The 20,314-nt window shown below is 41.6% G+C and overlaps 1 protein-coding gene across 4 annotated transcripts in view; it reads left to right on the forward strand.

The window, feature by feature from the left end:
* Window positions 1-20,314, forward strand: part of MADD (MAP kinase activating death domain) — a 127,699-nt gene that overhangs the window by 98,307 nt on the left and 9,078 nt on the right. For all 4 annotated transcript variants that reach the window (XM_029911457.1, XM_026651268.2, XM_026651270.2 and 1 more), the window contains 3 exons: window positions 8,764-8,836; window positions 15,211-15,317; window positions 18,580-18,649. In XM_029911457.1, the coding sequence (XP_029767317.1) occupies window positions 8,764-8,836; window positions 15,211-15,317; window positions 18,580-18,649 (250 nt within the window). The remainder of the gene's footprint in view (window positions 1-8,763; window positions 8,837-15,210; window positions 15,318-18,579; window positions 18,650-20,314) is intronic.

Below are 20,314 nucleotides of genomic sequence, written 5' to 3' on the forward strand. Positions count from 1 at the left end.
ACGGGGGCGGGGCTCCTCCCGTCCTCTTTTTTCCGTGCTGAAATATGGTAACCCTATTGTAAATGGAAGTTGTGACCTCACATAGGCCTCTGATTTCAAAATTGTAAAATGCACCTTTTTTGTCTGAAATTTTAGAGAAGGCTCACTCTTGCAGTGTAATAAAATAATAATGAAAGTTTGCTTTAATTGAGGTGATCAGTAGTAGCTGTGTTTAATATTTTAAAATGTAGAGGAAAGAAACTACATGGTTGAAGGGCACAATTGCTGGGTTATTAATAGCAGTAGGCTCAGTGTATTCTCCTAAACTAAAAAGTTTTTGCTTTTAAGTCTTCTTTAAAACACTGCGACACTTTGGAGAAGGGGAAATTATACTTGGAGGAGAATTCAGTTGCACACCAACTAGTTATTGGGGGACAGATCTGATAAAGACAAGGGGGATAGGGAAGCAGATGCAGCATTAACTTCTCTGTGCCAACAGTTCAGCGTCTCAGATTGCTGGAGAGAATTGCACTCAGGAGAAAGAGATGACACGTTTTATTCACACCTTCATCAGTTATATTCTAGAATAGATTTAATGTTAATCTCTAAATCTTTAACGAAGCAGCCAAGATCTGCAGAAATTGGCATTATTTACATTGTGAAATCATGCACCAGTGGAAGTAATATTTGATAGCTGAGATGGGTCCCTAAGATTACTTTTTTGGAAAATGAACTGCTTGCTTCTCCAAGACACAGTTTGCATTAATTAAAGAGGACATTGTAAAATACTTTCAAATAAATGATACAGATAATACAAAAAGAGGCAGCCTCTGGGAAGCAGGTAAAGCACTATTTAGGGGTCAATTGAAAAGCAGAGACACTCAATTGAAAAAAGAAAGACCTCAAGAAAAAATAGAGCTAGAACAGGAGATAAAAAGGTTACAAGACATTCATAAAAACACCAGTTCAAAAATTTATATCAACAATTAACTAATTTTAGGGGGAAATTGGATATTTTGATGACAGATGCCACTGCAAAAGCACTAAGGTATAAAAGGAGATGTTTTATGAGAGAGGAAATAAGTGATAAACTATAGGCTCAAAAGCCTAAAGGTATTCAAGAACAGTGTATTATTCCACCAATTAAGAACAGTCAGCAAGATAGTTATATACTCTGCTTATTATAAAAATCTCCATACCTCAGATACTCCAAGCTCTGAAGTTATTCAAAAATATCTGGAAGTAGCAGGCTTGCCAAAAATAAGCAAAATTGATAAGGAACTTTAGATAAATAATAGAAGACGACATCCTAGAGGCAATAGCAAATATAAAAAATGGTAAATGTCCAGCACTTCATGGTCTTCCAGCTGAAGTGTACAAGGTATTTAAGGAGGTATTAGTGGATCCGCTGAAAGGTATCTTCAGTGCTATTCTGTTAGGGGAGGAACTTCCATAACCTATGAAAGAAGCTACTATGGTTGTTCTCCCTAAAGATAGAAAAGACCTTAGCACAGGAGCTGTGGCACAGGAGCCAGAAAATGGGAGAGTTTGGGGAAGAGTATATGTGTTGAGTTTTTTGGGTTGGTTTTTTCCCCCTTTTTGACGAGCTTTGGCGGGAAGGCTATGATGGCTACTGAGGCAGCAGTGGTAATGATCCAAAGAATGGGAAAGACAAGATGACTGGTTGTGGAAGCTGTGGGCTGTACATTATTTTGGAGAGGGTACCTGAAAGGTGCTTTGTTTGTATGAAGTTCTGCCTAATAGATCTGATGGAAGAGAAGATCTGAGGTTTGGAGATGCAGCTAGAAACTATGGCTGAGTTTCAAAGAGGAATTGAGCAGATGATGGAGGGAAGAAGAGAGGAGGTGGAAGGAAAACCTCAAGATTTACAAATGCAAGCTGGACCAGAGAACTGTGAGGGTAGACTGCTGGGTGAGGGAAGTAGAAGTGGAAGCATGTGACTGAGAACAAGGCAGAAGAACAGATCAACTAGCGATGGAGAAATAAAACTGAGGAACAAGTTTGCTGAATTGGAAAATGATGGGGAGAGTCTGGCAGTAACAGAAGATGGGAGAGCAAGGAGGAAAAGAACAGCTAGAAGAAGGGAAGAGATAATGGACATAGCCCTAGTTCGGAGCCCCAGAAGGATAGAGGATGACTTGCAGAAAATTGCAAGTGAGAACAGAAGACAAGAAGACTTGTAGCCAGAAAGAACAGAAGAGGTAAGGCTGGAGACTTGCACCAACACCAAGAAGAGGCAGGTCTGCATGGTTGGGGACGATCTACTAAGAAGAACACACAGGCCTGTCACCAGAGCTAATCCAGAGAACAGAAGGTGTGCTGTCTGCTGGGAACTAAGATATAGCATGTGGACCTGAGGCTGAAGAGGATCCTAATGGGAGAAGGAAAGAATCCATTGACTTTCTTTTGCGTGGGAACAAATGCTGCTGTTAGATTCTCACTGGAATGTATCAAGAAAGATTACACCAAGCTGGGGAAAACACTTAAAGAAATGTGATCAAGTGATCTTCAGTGGGATTCTTCCTGTCCCTAAAGGAGAAGTGCAAAGACGAGACAAAATTATGATGATTGACAAATGGCTACAAGGAGGGCTTCGACAGCCCTGGGAGGCATTAATGCACAGAGGATGTTCTCATGGGATGGACTCCACCTGAGTAGGAGGGAAATAGACTTCTGGGATGGTGGCTGGCATAACTGATTAAAAGAGCTTTAAACTAGGAAGTCAAGGGAGATGGTTGGGTGCTGCTCAGGTAACACTGCTCTACAGCCAAAATGCTTCTGAAATAAATGTAGTCAAACTTTACTAATTCTGGGTCACTGAGAACGAAAATGATGCTTAAAATTGTTGATTGGCTCTAGTTTTCAAGATATGCTATTGGGTCAGTATATACGACCCTTGACTTGGGAATGGCGGAGGATAAGTGAGTTATAAAGGGAAGGGATCTCAATTTAAACCAGAAATGACTAAAATACATCTTTGACTGGATCTATGAATAAATCTATGACTGGGTTTGGACAGTACTTGCTTTTTAGGCAAAATAATGAATGATGCAATCTGAAGCTGGTATTGCATCATACATGATATGAATTGCATCATGTTATTCCTAGAAGTCATGGATGATGCAATCATAACGAAGCTTACATCACTCTGCTGAACAAATTTCCCTATATCAGCTCTAGAAATCATACAGTGTCGTGCTCTCTTATTTGTCAGTGTTTGATTTTGCAAAGGGACACATTTCTGTTTAGCCAAAGTGAGCAGAGATGCCTCGTACTTGTGTGAACAGTGCAGATAACTTCTGCTATGTTTGTGGTGAAGTGACTTTTGCATCACAGAAGCGCAGTATAACCACTATGGTTAAGAAAGCCTATCACCTTTATTTTGGCTGCAAAATTGGAGATCAGGACAAAAGGTGGGCCCCACACATATGCTGCAACACTTGTGCAACAAATCTTCGCCAGTGGTTGAACAGGAAAAGGAAATCTATGCCTTTTGCAGTGCCAATGATTTGGAGAGAGCCAACAGATCATACCAGCAATTGTTACTTCTGCATGGTGCCTCCAGTTGGGAAAGGTGTGTCAAAGAAGAAAAAGTGGACTGTGCATTATCCAAACATTCCCTCAGCTATACGCCCAGTACCCCACGGAGAAGGACTGCCGGTTCCTGATGCACCAGAATCATTCTCACTTGAGTCAGATGAGGAAGAGGAAGAGGATGAAACTTCTGGTCCTGAACCATCAATGTCACAGGACCCACATTTTCTCCCATCCTCCTCCTCTGAACCACACCTCATAACACAAGGTGAACTGAATGACCTTGTCAGGGATTTGGAACTACCCAAGAGTAAGGCAGAGCTGTTGGGCTCCAGATTACAGCAGTGGAATCTCCTGGCAGGTGATGTTAGGGTTTCCATGTTCCGTGACCGTCAAAAGGATCTTGTCCCATTCTTCTTCATGGAAGGTGATCTTGTAGCCTGCAACAACATCGATGGTGTGATGGCAGCCCTCAACGTCGTTCACAATCCAGATGAGTGGAGACTGTTCATTGATTCATCGACGACGAGTCTTAAAGCTGTTTTACTGCATAATGACAATGTTTTGCCATCAATTCCAGTTGGTCATGCAGTCCATATGAAGGAAACCTATGACAACATGAAACAACCTTTGAGGTGCATAAACTATGACCAACATCAGTGGCAGCTTTGTGGCAATTTGAAGGTTGTTGCTCTCTTGCTTGGTCTGCAGACTGGATACACAAAGTACTGCTGTTTTCTCTGCGAGTGGGATAGTCGTGCAAGAGATTCCCACTACATCAAGAAAGATTGGCCACTCCGACAGTCATTGGAGCCTTGGAGGAAAAGTGTTCAGCATCCACCACTTGTTGAATCAAGGAAGATTTTGTTACCACCCTTACACATCAAGCTGGGTCTGATGAAGAACTTTGTCAAGGCCACTGACAAAACACAAGCAGCTTTCAAGTACCTCCATGGAAAATTTCCAAGGTTAAGTGAAGCTAAGATAAAGGAAGGTGTCTTTGTTGGTCCTCAGATTCGTGAACTTCTTCGAGATGATGCATTTGACCATGCACTGCGTGGCAAGGAAAAGACGGCATGGAAAGCCTTCCAGTTAGTGGCAATAAATTTTCTCGGAAACAACAAGGCAGACAACTACAGGTTGTTGATGGAAAACCTCCTCAAGGCATACAAAAGCCTTGGTTGCAACATGTCACTAAAGATACATTTTTTGCACTCTCATCTAGATTTTTTTCCAACGAACTGCGGAGCAGTGAGCGACGAGCATGGCGAGCAATTTCACCAGGACACTGCAACAATGGAGAAACGCTATCAGGGCAAATGGAGCCCATCAATGCTTGCAGACTATTGCTGGACAGTGACAAGAGATGCTCCATTTAATGAATACAAGAGACAAGCCAAGAAGCGCCGAGTAGATACTGAATAGGACTAAACTATGTACATAATAGTTTTTTGCCTTTTGTTTCATAATAAATTTTATTTATATAACCCTTTTGCTGATTTTTAAAGTGTTACATAAACAGGACAGGTGAAATATTATCATGTAAAGCAACCATAAACACATGAAAAGACCTAGGTTTACAATTTATGATTAAAACTCTACTATCTACACAATATACATAGACATAAAATGTAAAAACTTAAATATCTTAGAAACAGTAGCCAATCAGTTGTTTTATTTGTCATATTTGAATTCAGCACATCAAAATACATAATAAATAGCACATTTTATCTCTGAAGCAGACGACTTCTCAAAAATTGTAGACCAGTGTAATCGCCATGTCTGATTCTAATACGGGGCTGGAGGAAAATTAAGTAAAAGAGGATACAGCAATGGAGAAAGGAACAACAGGGGGAAGGAGAATGGACATTATGATAGTACCACTGATATTAACAGAAAGGTAGGTGATACTGGCAGTAAAATGATTAGGTACAATCAGGTGAGGAATCTGGGTAAAGCCAAGCAGAAACAACTAATATGTCTGTACACCAATGCAAGGAGCCTGGTGGTAAAATGAAGGAACTAGAACTACTGGTGCTGGAAGTGAAACCAGATATTATAGGGATAACAGATACATGGTGGAATAGTAGTCATGACTAGAATATAGGTATTGAAGGGTAGGTGCTTTTCAGGAAAACAGAAATAAAGGGAAAGGTAGTGGAGTAGCAGTATATATTAAGGAAGGGGTTAACTAAAGAAATTGAATGTGATGGAATGAATAATATGGCATCTGTTTGGATCAAAATCACTTTGGGGAGGAAAGGTAATAAAGGCTCCACTGGGATAGTGCTTGGGATCTGCTGCAGACCTCCAGGATCTGATTTGATTATGGATAAAGATCTCTAACAGTTTTAATGAAATCAATATTACAGGGAGTTGTGTGATTATAGGAGACTTTAATTTCCTAGATATATTGGAAGACAAGTGCTACTAATAATGGTAAGGGCAAGAATATTCCTGGGTATGATAGCCAACAGATTTCTTCACCAAATAGTCACTGAACCAACAAGAGGTGATGCCATTTTAGATTTAGATTGATAAATAGCAAGAACCTCATAGAGGAACTGGTTGTAGAGGACAACCTTGGCTCAAGCGATCATGAGCTAATTCAGTGTAAACTAAATGGAAGCATAAACAAAAATAGGTGTGCAACTAGGGTCCTTAATTTCAAAAGGGCAAATTAAAAAAATTAAGGGAATTAGGGAAGTAGACTGGACTGAAGAACTCAATAATCTGAATGTGGAAGAGGCTTGGAATTACTTTAAATCAAAGTTACAGAAACTATCGGAAGCCTGCATCCCAAGCAAATGCAAAATATTCATAGTGAAAGGTGATGAAACTGGATGAACAAGCATTTCAAGCAGGTTATTAAGAAAAAGAAGAAAGCCTACAAGGAATGGAAGAACAGACTGATCAACAAGAAAGGCTACCGCTTGGTGATCAGAAAGTGTAGGGGAAAAGTGAGAACTGTCAAAAGTCAAGCAGAGTGGGACCTTGCAAAGGAAATTAAAACTAATAGTAAAAGTTCTTTATCCATATAAATAAAAAGAACACAAGGAAAGAAGAAGTGGGACCGTGAAGCACTGAGAATGGGGTAGAGATTAAAGATTATCTAGGTATGGTCCAAAACCTAAACAAATACTTTGTCTCCATTTTTAATAAGAGTAATGAAAATCTTAGGGGCTGTGACTAATAGGAACATGGATATGGAAGAAGAAATTACTACATCCGAGGTGGAAACCAAACTCAAACTGCTTAATGGGACCAAATCAGGGGGCCTGGATAAACTCAATCCAAGAATATTAGAGAAATTGGTACATGAAATGGCAAGCTCAGTAGCAAGGATTTTTAATAAATCCATCAACCTGATCTTTTTCTTTGAGAAGATAACTAATTTTCTCAATAAGGAAATGCAGTAGATCTAATCTACCTGGATTTCAGTAAACCATTTGATACAGTTCCACATGGCAAATTATTAGTTAAATTGGAGAAGATGGGGATTAATAAAAGAATTAAACAGTGGGTAAGGAACTGGTTAAAGGGGAGACTTCAGTGGGTCATGCTGAATGGTGAACTGTTGGCCTAGAGAGAGGTTACTAGTGGAGTTCCTCAAGGATCGGTCTTGGGACCAATCTTATTGAACAGTAATGACCTTGACACAAAAAGTAGAAGTGTACTAATAAAATCTGCAGACAACACAAAGTTGGGAGGTATTGCCAGTACAGAGTAGGACCAGAATATCACATAAAATTTGGATGACATTGAACAATGGAGCAATAGAAATGGGATGAAGTTTAATAGTGCAAAGTGCCTTTAGGGACTAATGGCAAGAATTTTTGCTATAAGCTGGGAATGTATCAGTTGGTAGTGACAGAGGAGGAGAAAGACCTGGGTGTATCGGTCGATTACAGAATGACTATGAGATGCCAATGTGATGTGCCTCTGAAAAAGGCTAATGCAATCCTAGGATGCATCAGGCAAGGAATTTCCAATAGAGTTAGAGGAAGTGTTATACAAGGCACTGGTCAGACCTCATCTGGAATACTGTGTGCAATTCTGGAACAGATGCAGAGAAGGGCTACTAGGAGGATCAGAGGAATGGAGAACCTACCTTATGAGAAGAGACTTTAAGGAGCTTGGCTTGTTTAGCCTAACAAAATGAAGGCTGAGGGAGATATGGTTGCTCTCTATAAATACATCAGAGGGATAAACGCGAGGGGGAAGATGAGTTATTTAAATTAAGGGTCAATGTTGGCACAAGAACAAATGGATATAAACTGGCCATCAATAAGTTTAGGTTTGAAATTAGATGAAGGTTTCTAGTTCTGGAACAGCATTCCCAGGGGAGTAGTGGGGGCAAAAAACCTAACTTGTTTCAAGACTGAATTTGATAAGTTTATGGAGGGGAACGTATGATTAGGTTGCCTACAACACTGTGATACATGGCCCATCCATGATTACTATTAGCAAATATCTCCAGTGGCCGGAGATAGGACACTAGAAGAGGAGGCCTCTGAGTTACTACAGAGAATTCTTTCCCGGGTGTCTGGCTGGTGGGTCTCGCCCATATGCTCAGGAAGGAATTTTCCCCCAGGTCAGATTGGCAGAGACCTTGGTGGGGCTTTGCCTTCCTCTGCAGCATGGAGCACAGGTCACTTGCTGGCTTAAACTAGAGTAAATGGTGGATTCTGTGGACCTGGATAGACAAATTACTCCAGAGGAATGGTATTTGATCTGGACAAGTGGACCAGCAATCTGCTTGTAGCAGAACAAAAGAAAATTTCTTTAAGATATTGTTTCAATGGTAACTCTAGTTGAGAGAGAAAGAAAATGGGGATAAATGTTGCAGAAATTGTGGGTAGAGAGGAGATTATGGAGGACATGTCCAGTCATTAGAAAGTATTGGGATGCAGTCTGTAATCAAATATCACAAACTGTTGGATATTTATTACCAAATGATCCTTTGGTAATCCTCCTAGGACTTCCTCATGGAAATGATCATACGAGAGGAAAGGAAAGTCTCTTTTTGTAGAGACGTAGACATAGGCTTTAAGGCCAGAAGGAACCACCAGATCATCTGATTTCCTGTACATCACGGGCCACCACCACCACCCAACATCCACACACTAAACCCCACAGTCAATGCTGTTGAGCTGCTCTGTGCTCTCCAGTGATGCGGTATTGCTAGTGTATGGTGTGAAAACATGTTATCTAACTCTTCTCTTACAGTGTCGGGAATTGTACTATTGTGTAAAAGACAGTATGGAGCGAGCAGCAGCAAGACAGCAAAGTATTAAACCAGGTAAGAGCTGTGGCCTCCAGGCAGGGGTGGACAGGATTTGGCAGGTACTGTATGATCAACCAACCTCTTTAATGCAGTGTAGTTGTAGCCATGTTGGTCCCAGGACATTAGAGGGACAAGGTGGGTGCGGTAATATTTTTTATTGGACCAGCAGAAGATTTTACCTCACCCACCTTTTCTCTCCAACCTCTTTAATGATGGTTTGTGTGAATGTAGTGCTTTTTATTCAGTGATGTCAAAGTTCTGTTTTCTCCTCTATCTATGCATATATGGCAGGTTGTGGTGAAGGAGATGATGATGATGATTTATTATTAGCTGGTATAGTCCTCACCAAAAATCATACATTTCTAAAATCAGTCACCCCTTCAGGGGTCTGATTTACCAATACAATTATAATTCCAAAATAATACTACATGAGATGAAACCTCACTCTAGCTCTCTCCTTAGATTTGGCTGGTGCTATCTTTCCTTCCATCAGGACCTATTTGTTCCATGCCCTGGCTCTCTGAAAGGGTTACTCCCACCTCCATTATATTCAGGGTGAAGTCTAATGAACCCCACTTGTCCCAGTGAATCAGCAGTGATTAACCCTGTAGCTCCCTGCAGAGTTCTAACACTTAGGGCTTGTGTGCATGGGAAAGTTATACCAGTGTAACCTAAGGTCTGCATTTAAATCAATGGAGTTTACCAGTATAACCCATTGTTTGGACACTCTTAGGGTATGTCTACACTACGGGATTACTCCGAATTTACAGAATTCGATTTTTGGCAACCGATTGTATAAAGTCGAGCGCATGCAGCCACACTAAGCACATTAATTTGGCAGTGTGCATCCATGTACCGAGGCTAGCATCGACTTCCGGAGCGTTGCACTGTGGCTAGCTATCCCATAGTTCCCGCAGTCTCCCCCGCCCATTGGAATTCTGGGTTGAGATCCCAATGCCTGATGGGGCCAAAAATTTGTCGCGGGTGGTTATGGGTAAATGTCGTCAGTCAATCCTCCCTCCGTGAAAGCAACGGCAGACAATCATTTCGTGCCCTTTTCCCTGGATTGCCCGGGCAGATGCCATAGCACGGCAACCATGGAGCCCATTCAGCCTTTTTTCACTGTCACCGTATGTCTACTGGATGCTGCTGACAGACGCGGTACTGCAGCGCTACACAGCAGCATCCCCTTGCCTTTGCAAGTTAGCAAAGACGGTTACCAGCCATACTGTACCGTCTGCTGCTTTGCAAGTTGGCAAAGACTTTTACCAGTCATACGGTACCGTCTGCTGCTGTCATGGGTGCTCCTGGCCGGCCTCGGTGAGGTCAGTTGGGGGCGCCTGGACAAAAATGGGAATGACTCCCCAGGTCATTCTCTTCTTTAAGTTTTGTCTAATGGAGAGTCAGTCCTGCCTAAAATATCAGGCAAGCCTACTAAAGAACCAGAGAGGCAAACGGCCGCTCCGGGTCAGAGCCCCAGACATCCCGCAGAAATGATGAGCTGCATGCCATTCTAGGGGTTGCCCCAACAACAACCCCACCCATTGCTTCCCTCTTCCCCCACCCCTCCCAGGCTACCTTGACAGTTATCCCCTCATTTGTGTGATGAAGTAATAAAGAATGCATGAATTTGAAACAACACTGACTTCATTGCCTCTGCAAGCAGAGATCAAAGGGGGGAGGGGAGGGCGGTTGGCTTACAGTGAAGTCAAGTGAACCACCATTCTGCACTTGCTCAGCCTATAGCTGAAAATGAGAATCTGTGATAAGCACTAGGATAGAAGCACAGGCAGGACTGAATCTCCATTTGTGTGTGGGCCTTTGGTTGACACTGGTAAAATACAGAATGTCCCAGGATATGTATGTTGGGGGACAGTTCTAAACGGCAGCTTTATTTTTTTATTTGCAGCAAAATGTAGAGGTCTAAGTATCTGATTGTGAGCCCTGGGAGCAAGGGGTAGGCTGGGGTAGGTGCGGCCGCGCGGTGCTGCCGACTGGGAGAGCAGCCTGAGGCAGAAGCCTCCAGCTGGCATGATATTCCAGGCAGGACTGAATCTCCATTACACAAAACTTAAAGAAGAGAATGACCTGGAGTCATACCCTTTTTTGTCCAGGCACCCCCGACCGACCTCACCACGGCCAGCCAGGAGCACCCATGTCTGCCCAGGCGCCCCTGACCGACCTCACCGAGGCCAGCCAGGAGCACCCACGGGACGACGATGACGGTTACCAGTCATACTGCACCGTCTGCCATCCGCAAGGCAAGGCAAGGGATGCTGCTGTGTAGTGCTGCAGCACCGCGTCTGCCAGCAGCATCCAGTAGACATACGGTGACAGTGAAAAAAGGCGAGAAACAATTTTTTTCCCTTTGCTTTCACAGAGGGAGGGAGGGTGGGGGGCCTGATGACATATACCCTGAACCACCCGCGACAATGTTTTTGACCCTTCAGGCATTGGGAGCTCAACCCAGAATTCAAATTGTTTTCGGAGAGTGCGGGAACTGTGGGATAGCTACAGTCGTCAGTCGCCCCTCCCTCCGTGAGCGTCCATTTGATTCTTTGGCTTTCTGGTACGCATGTCTCAGCTCCTTAAGTTTCACGCAGCACTGTGTTGAGTCCCTGTTGTGGCCTCTGTCCATCATGGCCTTGGAGATTTTTTTCAAATGTTTTGGCATTTCGTCTTTTGGAACGGAGTTCTGATAGAACAGTTTCATCTCCCCATACAGAGATCAGATTCAGTATCTCCCGTACGGTCCATGCTGGATCTTTTTTTTTATTCTAGCTGTGCTGATGAGCTCTGCATGGTCATCTGTGCTGATCAGCGCTCCACGCTGGGCAAACAGGAAATGAAATTCAAAAGTTCGCAGGGCTTTTCCTGTCTACCTGGCCAGTGCATCCGAGTTCAGATTGCTGTCCAGAGCGGTCACAATGGTGCACTGTGGGATAGCTCCCGGAGGCCAATACTGTCGAATTGCGGCCACACTAACCCTAATTCGAAATGGCAATGTCGATTTCGGCGCTACTCCCCTCGTCGGGGAGGAGTACAGAAATCGATTTTAAGAGCCCTTTAGTCGAAGTAAATGGCTTTCATTTTGTGGACGGGTGCAGGGTTAATTCGATTTAACGCTGCTAAATTCGAACTAAACTCATAGTGTAGACCAGGCCTTAGTCCCATATAAGAGGGGCTTTTTCTGTTTAGCTTATGTCACTTTGCAAGGGATTAAAGTAAACCAAAAAACCTCACTATTTTATACTGGAATAAGTGTGTCCACGTGGGGATTTAAACCAATATAAGGATACCAGTACAACTGGTAAAACGTTCTTGTGTAGACAAGTACTAACAGAATGGGAAAAAGGAAGCTCCTGCCACTGTTGCAGCTGGCAAACTAGCAAACCCCTTTTAAAGTGTGTATATGGCCAGAAATGTGATTGTTATTCTTACTCAACATACTAGCCTTGTGTGTGTTCAGTGTTAACTGCTTACTTGGATGATAAAAATAATGTTACTGTTTACTCTTGGTAGTACTGCAGAGTAATCCAGCTTGGGGAGCTGGAGCTGGAGTCTACTCTGGCTCGTGTATGATCATCAACCTAATTGTGGTCTTGTCAACATGGGGAAGTTATACCAGTGTAAGGGAGGTAGGGTGTGAATTTAAACCAATCTAGTTAGACTGGTATAACTACCCGTGTGGACACTCTTATTCCAGTAGAAGAGGGCCTTTTTTTCAGTTTAATTTATGTCACTTTGGAAGTGTTTAAAGTAAGCCAAAAAAGAAAAAGAAGCCACTCTTACTATGGAATAAGTGTATCCACACGGGGGAATTATACCAATATAGCTATAGCTGTTTAACTCTACCAGTATAATTATACTGGTATAACTGGAAAAAAGCCCCACAGAGACAAGTCCCAACTTCCAGTTGTAGGGCCAAGTATTGCCCACATGTTTTACTTGAACCACCTTGTTGAAAACATAGAGAAAGTGTGACCCTACGAGCCCCTCAGTGCCCACTTGCAAAGAGTTCAATATCACATAACAGCAACTTCTATTAAGCCTGACAAACTTACTACATCTAACACATTTCAGTGACAATATTTATCTGTAAAGAATATTTTGTAAGATATCAGTTGAAAGCCAGTGACATACTGGTCGTTAATATCACTGTGAAATGTGTGTATTAACACTGTATGAGGAATTGCGCATATTTTTGATACTGTGCTTTGAAGTCTGTAATCAAAGAGAGAAACAGGTTTTTTTTCAAGACAAGAGGGAGGACAGTTATCTCCCTGTCTCTAATGTAAATTGAGCATGGTGATGGCAGAGACAATGGACAGTTCATTTGCATCTGAGATAAACAGGAGGAGCAGGTTAGCGAGGATGTGAAATCAGCATGGGAAGACACTGGAGTCTGAACCCCAGGGGTCCATCCTGACTCTGGTGACAAACACAATAAATTCTGGGGAATATAAGGAGAAGCAAAAAGACATTTTGATTATCACTGAGGGAACAAAGAGGTTGGTGTTCTTTGCATTTGTGAATGGTGGATCCCCCACCGTGTGGATTGGTGATGCTAAGAAGTGGCTGTAGGTGAGTGTGATGGAGTGTACCAACCCCACACTGGGCCAACAGGGACGGACCAATCACTGTGGGCCCAGGAGGCCATGCCCCCTTTCCCCTGCTACGCATGCCTCAGGTGGAAGAGCCAGATAAAAGGAGGCAGCCCAGCCCAGTCGGGCTGGCTGAGGAGGAGGACCTTAAGAAAAGTGAGCAGTCATGGGGTAAGCAGTCATGGGATAAGAGGGAAGGGCCTCTCATGGATCAGTAACTGGTTAAAAGACAGGAAACAAAAGGTAGGAATAAATGGTCAGTTTTCAGAATGGAGAGAGGTACAGACGCTCCCTGACTTACGCAAGCGTTCCATTCCGGAATGCTTTGCGTAAGTAGAATTTTGCCTAAGTTGGGAACGTATACCTAACAATTACGCACGAGGGGGGAAAAAAAAAAGCTTACGGAACTTTTTCCGTAAGTCCGGATTTGCGTAAGTTGGGTTTGCGTAACCTGGGGAGCGTCTGTAAATAGTGGTGTCCCACAGGGATCTGTGCTGGGACCATTGCTGTTCAACATATTCATTAATGATCTGGAAAAAGGGGTAAATAGTGAGGTGGCAATGTTTGAAGATGATACAAAATTACTCAAGATGGATAAGACCAAATCAGACTACGAGGAATTACAAAGGGATCTCACAAAACTGGGTGACTGGGCAACAAAATGGCCAATGAAATTCCATGTTGATAAATGCAAAATAATACATATTGGAAAACATCATCCAAACTATACATACAAAATGATGGAATCTAAATTAGCTGTTACCGCTCAAGAAAGAAATACTGGAATCGTTATGGATAGTTCTCTGAAAACATCCACTCAGTGTGCAGCAGCAGTTAAAAAAGCGAACAATGTTAGGAACCATTAGGAAAGGGATAGCTAATAAGACAGAAAATATCATAATGCCACTGTATAAATCCATGTTGTGCCCACACCTCAAATACTGTATGTAGTTCTAGTTGCCCCATCTCAGAAAAGCTATATGAAAAATAGAAAGGGTACAGAGAAGGGCAACAGGCAGGTGTGTATTCTATCTTTTTGGAGACAACTAATTTGGTCATTCCTGTGAGAGTCAAGTGGCAGGCTGGATACTACAGAGGAATACTCTTCTGTGGGTACGGGAACTCTGGGCACCGAGCATTACCTGCAAGGCACAATAAGGGCTGTTGGAATCCTAAGTTTGTTTGGCTGACTAACAGACTGGGGTGGCAGGGAGCTGTCAAACAGGTTAGCATCAACAAATCCCTCTTTTGCTAAAGCAGAGCGATAACAGGGTGGCTTACAGTTCTGGATGCCCTCAGAAAGCACCACAGAAGGACATGAGGGATTCAGGAAGCCCTTCTTTCTTTGTGGCATTAAGAATATTCCCATTTTATTTTCACCCCATTAGGACACTTTTGTGTTCATATGAAATTGCAGGAAATTCAAAGCTCCATGTGAATTTGTATTTGCTCTGCTTCTGCTGAAGGTTAATGCTGTGTAAGGTGTCAACCACTGTGTTGCATCATACAGAAAAGAGAGCTAACTTCTGAGCTAGTCTTTTAATTTCCCTCACACATTACAGAGCTTTACAGACACCAGCAATTAAATATGTGATGGTGTTTAGAGCACTCACTGCTAGACTTTAATCAAGTACTCAATACCGTTTGTCATAAAATGTTGCAGTGTACATTACATGGAGTTCTTGCTTTAATCACTCAATAAATAAATGGAAAGTATTGTGCAGCTCACTCTATTTGTTTGATTCCTTCCTGCCCTTCTTCTCTTTGTTTGTTGTTATATTGCAGGACCTGAATTGGGTGGTGAGTTCCCAGTGCAGGATATGAAAACTGGTGAAGGAGGGCTTCTGCAAGTCACGCTGGAAGGAATTAACCTGAAGTTTATGCATAGTCAGGTAGGAGGGAATCTTCCACAAAAGTATGTGAGCATGAAGCTTTTTGCAGCACCTCTGCATCAGTGTGTTTCCTCTTCCCTGCATCACCAAGGGGAAAGGGTAGGATGACAAAGGGGAATATGGCCTATATTCTGTAAATATTGAAATGAGAAATTCTCAGAGTGTAGACATCTATAATACTTTTTTTTTTTTTTTTTTTTTTTAAAGTAAAAGTAGTTGTAGAGGTGGGTATTAACTTTGTTTCTGGCTGCCAGAATTCTGTAGGTGCACAATGTACTAACTGGTACTCAATGTACTAAAACAGCAACAACAAAAAATAGTAGGTGGTAATCTAAGCTTCCATAACATATCATGTAGTGAACTCTGACATTCTGATGGCACAATGATTTAGCACTGTGTCTGTAAGATTACGCTAGGTACATTTGCAGGTATTTCAGGTAACTTTCTTCATCATGTTTAATTTTTGTATTTTAAACATGTGGGAGAGTCTACAGATCCAGACAAGAAAATAGAGTAAGAGAATGACACTCTCTCACATTGAAGAAGACGAGAATAAATTACTGATTTCTCCCCCCCCCCCTTTACAAATAGCAATCTATCTGTGGGTGTAGAGGAAACACAAATATAATTGTTTTATCATTTTCTTCCTTTATCTGGATGTTGTTTCATTTGCTTTCTTTAGTCCTTGTTTTTGTTTTTTTGCTTTGTGTTCATGTTTGTTTTGCATATGTCATTAGAGGTGTGCTGTGCTGGACAGTAGAACCATTTTTTAGCGGAGGGTGGTGTGTGTGTGTGTCTGTGTGTGTGTGAGAGAGAGAAAAGCTGCTGTCAATCAGTCCCTTGTGCACTGTGTTACCTTTTCCTCTAATTAAATCTTCCCTCTACTGTTTACCATATAAGCCTTGTTCCTTTACACACTCACTTGATTTCAAACTGAGGGGAGAGCATCTGCACCCCTCAAGACACAAAATGGAACTATGAAACATAGAAAAAATGCCTATTAACCTTTTGTGTAAACCTGTTTTCTTATAATTGATGACCTTTGAGAATAGGGGAAGATTATCACCATGAGAGGTTACAAATAGTCTATTAATTGTTATGTTATTAATTCTTGTTTTATTTTCAAACATTTCACTTTCCTAAAAATGGGAAACTCCCATAAATTCCGCCACTTGGGGAAATGCATCACCCTTTAGTTTTTGTTGAAATGAGCCAGACGCCTCCAGGGCAGTCACATGCCTTTTGTATAGCCTTGCACTTACCATTTTTGGGCTGCTAGATAATTAATATTGTATCTGATCTGTTTAAACTTTTCCATTGAGGTCCTGAATAAAAAAGCTTGAACTGCATAATATGAACCTTAACAGCAGACGCTACTGCAATCAATGGAAATTATCTAAGTGGATAAAAAAATGGCGAATTATCCCCTTACAATGCCCTTATTTCCTCTTCCCTGTATCCCTCCGAAAAGAGAAAAATAGAGGGTGATAAAATTTTTGACAAACTAAACTGCAAAAGAGCGCAGGTAAACAAAGTGGTGGGATTAATTTTCTATTCTCTGGATACTTGGTTGTGAGAAGGAGGCAAGTTGCAGGTTTGCTGACAAAAAAAATCTCAGGTTTAGTTTCTGGTACTGAGGAATAAATAACCTGGAATCATGTGTTAGAGCTTCTCTGTTATTGGAAACATCATCTGTACTTGAAAATCAATTTACCTTGATTTCTCTCGAAATGCGAATTGATCCATTTACAGAAGGCAGACATAGGTAAGACTGTTTCTAAAAGAGACCTTTTAACTGGCATGATCTTGGGTCTTGTCTGGTGGCCTCCCCTTGCCTTTCTTGGGCAGTTAATGATTTGGGGATTAAGTGAAAGTAGTGTGTTACTGGTGGTGTAGTGAAAAGAAGTGCCCAGATACCTTTCTGCATTTTCTGTTTTCCTAGTAGATGCAATATCTCCAGGAAATTTATCTCTAAATCCGCACCAGAGCTTGCAGCTTTGTAAGTACATAGCAACTGAAAAGATCACTACAGTTCGTTGCTATGCAGTCTTTCAAGAATATCTCTAAGGTGTTGGCAGGACACTTATTCAGGATACTGGAGCAATCTTACTCTTCATATGTATGTTTCCTGCTTGAAGAAACAAATGTTCTAGGACCTGAGCATACAGCTGATTCCTGATCACCTTCCTGTACCTTCTCCTCAAGCCCACAAGTTGTCTCTCGCCCTGAAAGGACTAACTGCCGTTATGCTTTTTCAGGATGTGGGTGCACATCAGAAGAGATTGTTTAATTGTATAGGGCATTAAATGGACTCGTTGCAGTCAGAGAATTTTCTGATTTGCACAAAGCTGGCATCTGTGTCCTAGAACATGGAAAAAAAATGATTAGTGTGATCTGTGACCAGGCTCATTTTCCTTTTTTGGATGCTTATTTTTTAAAGCAAAGATCAGTCAAAACCAGTTCTGTTTTTCCCCAGTGGGTACCCAACTCACAGTGGCTCTGTGGCATACTGTATGAAATGAATGAACAAACAACAAATCTCGGAATCTTCATGCATGTTTTTTAAAGATGAAATCAGTGCTGCCCAAAGTCATCATCTGGATCAATTTCAACACTGAGTGCACATACCATGTAAAATCTACAAACAGTTCTGTTGCTAAATCTCAATTGCAGTGCTGTCTGGTAGCAGCCCCACCCCCATTAAGTTTGACTGGTGGATGGTCTAAGAGAAGCAGCATGAGGGTGGGAAGCACATTGCCCCTTGCCTGCCCTCTGTGCTGGAGGAGGATGCATGGAGGGGCAGAAACCAAGTGGGATGGACCTGGGCCATAAATCGTATGCCAAATTTGGGAGCCAGCCATTTCTTGTCCCCCTTTTTGTTGCATTTAAGGTGTGTTGGTTTTCTCTTTGCTATAATTCAATTGAGTGCCTGAAGGGGTAGCAATGTTGGATATGTCAGAGTTACTAACTCCTTCGTTTCTCTTCCATGCTTTCTCCTCCTGCAAGGAGCGGAAGGTACTCCATCTTCTGCTGTCTTCGCTTCTTAGCATTTTAAGTTGTTTGTTGATTTCTAGCATTGTGGCGAATTTATCTTTTTTAATCTCCCTGTATTTATGTATTGAACTGTAAATGAATTAGTAGTATGTGCTACAATGTTTCAAGTTATATCAGCCGTGATGGTGTTTCTTTTTGTTTGTTTTTGAATAAAAAGTTGTCTCTCATTGACTAATCTTGTGTTATTTTCCTCCCTGTTTTGTTGTAGGTTTTCATAGAGCTGAATCACATTAAAAAGTGCAATACTGTGCGAGGAGTCTTTGTCCTGGAGGAATTTGGTAATTACATTATTTTGATATTAGGTCTGTACTCACATGGCAGTAACTCAAATTTCCAGTCCTCAGTCTCAGAGTTGTGTTCATTAGATCAGTGGTTCTTAACCAGTGGTATGTGTGCCCCTGGGGGTACGCAGAGGTCCTCCAGGGGGTACATCAACTCATCTAGGTATTTGCCTAGTTTTACAGCAGGCTACATAAAAAGCTCTAGTGAAGTCAGTACAAAGTAAAATTTCATACAGACAATTACTTGTTTATACTGCTCTATATACTGTACACTGAAATGTAAGGACAGTATTTGTATTCCAATTGATTTATTTTATAATTATATGGTAAAAATTAGAAAGTAAGCAATTTTTCAGTAATAGTGTGCTGTGACACTTGTATTCTTATGTCTGATTTTGTATGCAAGTAGATTATAAGTGAGGTGTACCTTGGGGGTACACAAGACCAACCAGACTCCTGAAAGTAGTCTGGAAAGGTTGACAGCCAGCCACTTCACTAGATGGTAGGCAGTTTCAAAGACAGGGAGAAATATAGATTGCATCTGAGAGACTGTCTGACTGACTAGGAGGATGGGTGTCTTGACACTATCAGAGTAAACTTGTAGATTTTCATAATCATGGCTTGTAGCATAGATGCACGTTGTCAGTATGCCATTGAAATCACTTTGTGCAGCATGGATAACAGTAATGAGTCAATGAAGTGGGAGGTACTTAGAAATTATTTCTTCAAAAGTCTCCTCTCCACAGAAGTCATGATCAAATGTGTCATATAATAGTCTGAGAGACAGATTGTTGCTCACAGTGAAATTTCCCCTTTGCTGCTCCAGGCAAGTTTTATTTTTATTTTATTCTGGAAAAAGATGATGTTTCTGGACTGCAGTTTAGTCAATGGTTTTATTTTCAGTGTGAGAATTGTGGTGGAGGAGAGAGGAGATGGTAGAGGAACTGGAGAACTAGTGCTATTTGGCCAGTGATTGCAGTTAAATATAATCCTCTTAAACCCAGACTGGGCAATATTCAGGAGTTTCCCAATATCAGTGTGATTCATAATATTCTGAACCACTGTCTGAAAAAATAGGGGTCTTTTAAGATTTTGAAGGTTTATAAAACATCTGAACCTTTCACACCCTCTGAAATGGTCCTCTCAAGGATTCCAAGTCTGGAGTGGTTTATTCTTTCATCTGTGGCTGCACATTTGTTTAGATATTCACGGAAATGTGAAACTTTTCTTTTAAAAAGGTTAAAGTTACAAATTGATTTCAGTATTTGATCAGTATTAATTTTTTCTTACATCCATCATTTAAAAGAAATAGTGTCTTGATTTTCAGACATTCTGGTTCTTTTCCACTGCTTTGGATTAAAGGGCACTGACTCATGGATCCTCTTTCCTAATATTCAAAGAAATGTAACTGATACTGGGATCTGGAAGCTTCATGTCCTGATCTTGACTTCTGTACTGCCTTCTTCCTTTTATGATACCAAGTCCTTCAAATGATACCATTGGATGTCATGAATCAGAGTACAATGACTGGAAGGCAATTGAGCCACTGGCTAAGAGACTTGGTGTATCACTTCATGAACAGGTTTTTCCCCTTTACCTTTTCTGAAACTATCTTGTCACACACACACACACATCTCAGAACAATGAATGCAACATATGGAA

This window comes from Terrapene carolina, unplaced genomic scaffold, assembly GCF_002925995.2.
Source record: "Terrapene carolina triunguis isolate 2854851 unplaced genomic scaffold, T_m_triunguis-2.0 Scaffold96, whole genome shotgun sequence".
In the NCBI taxonomy this organism is placed as follows: Eukaryota; Metazoa; Chordata; order Testudines; family Emydidae; genus Terrapene; species Terrapene triunguis.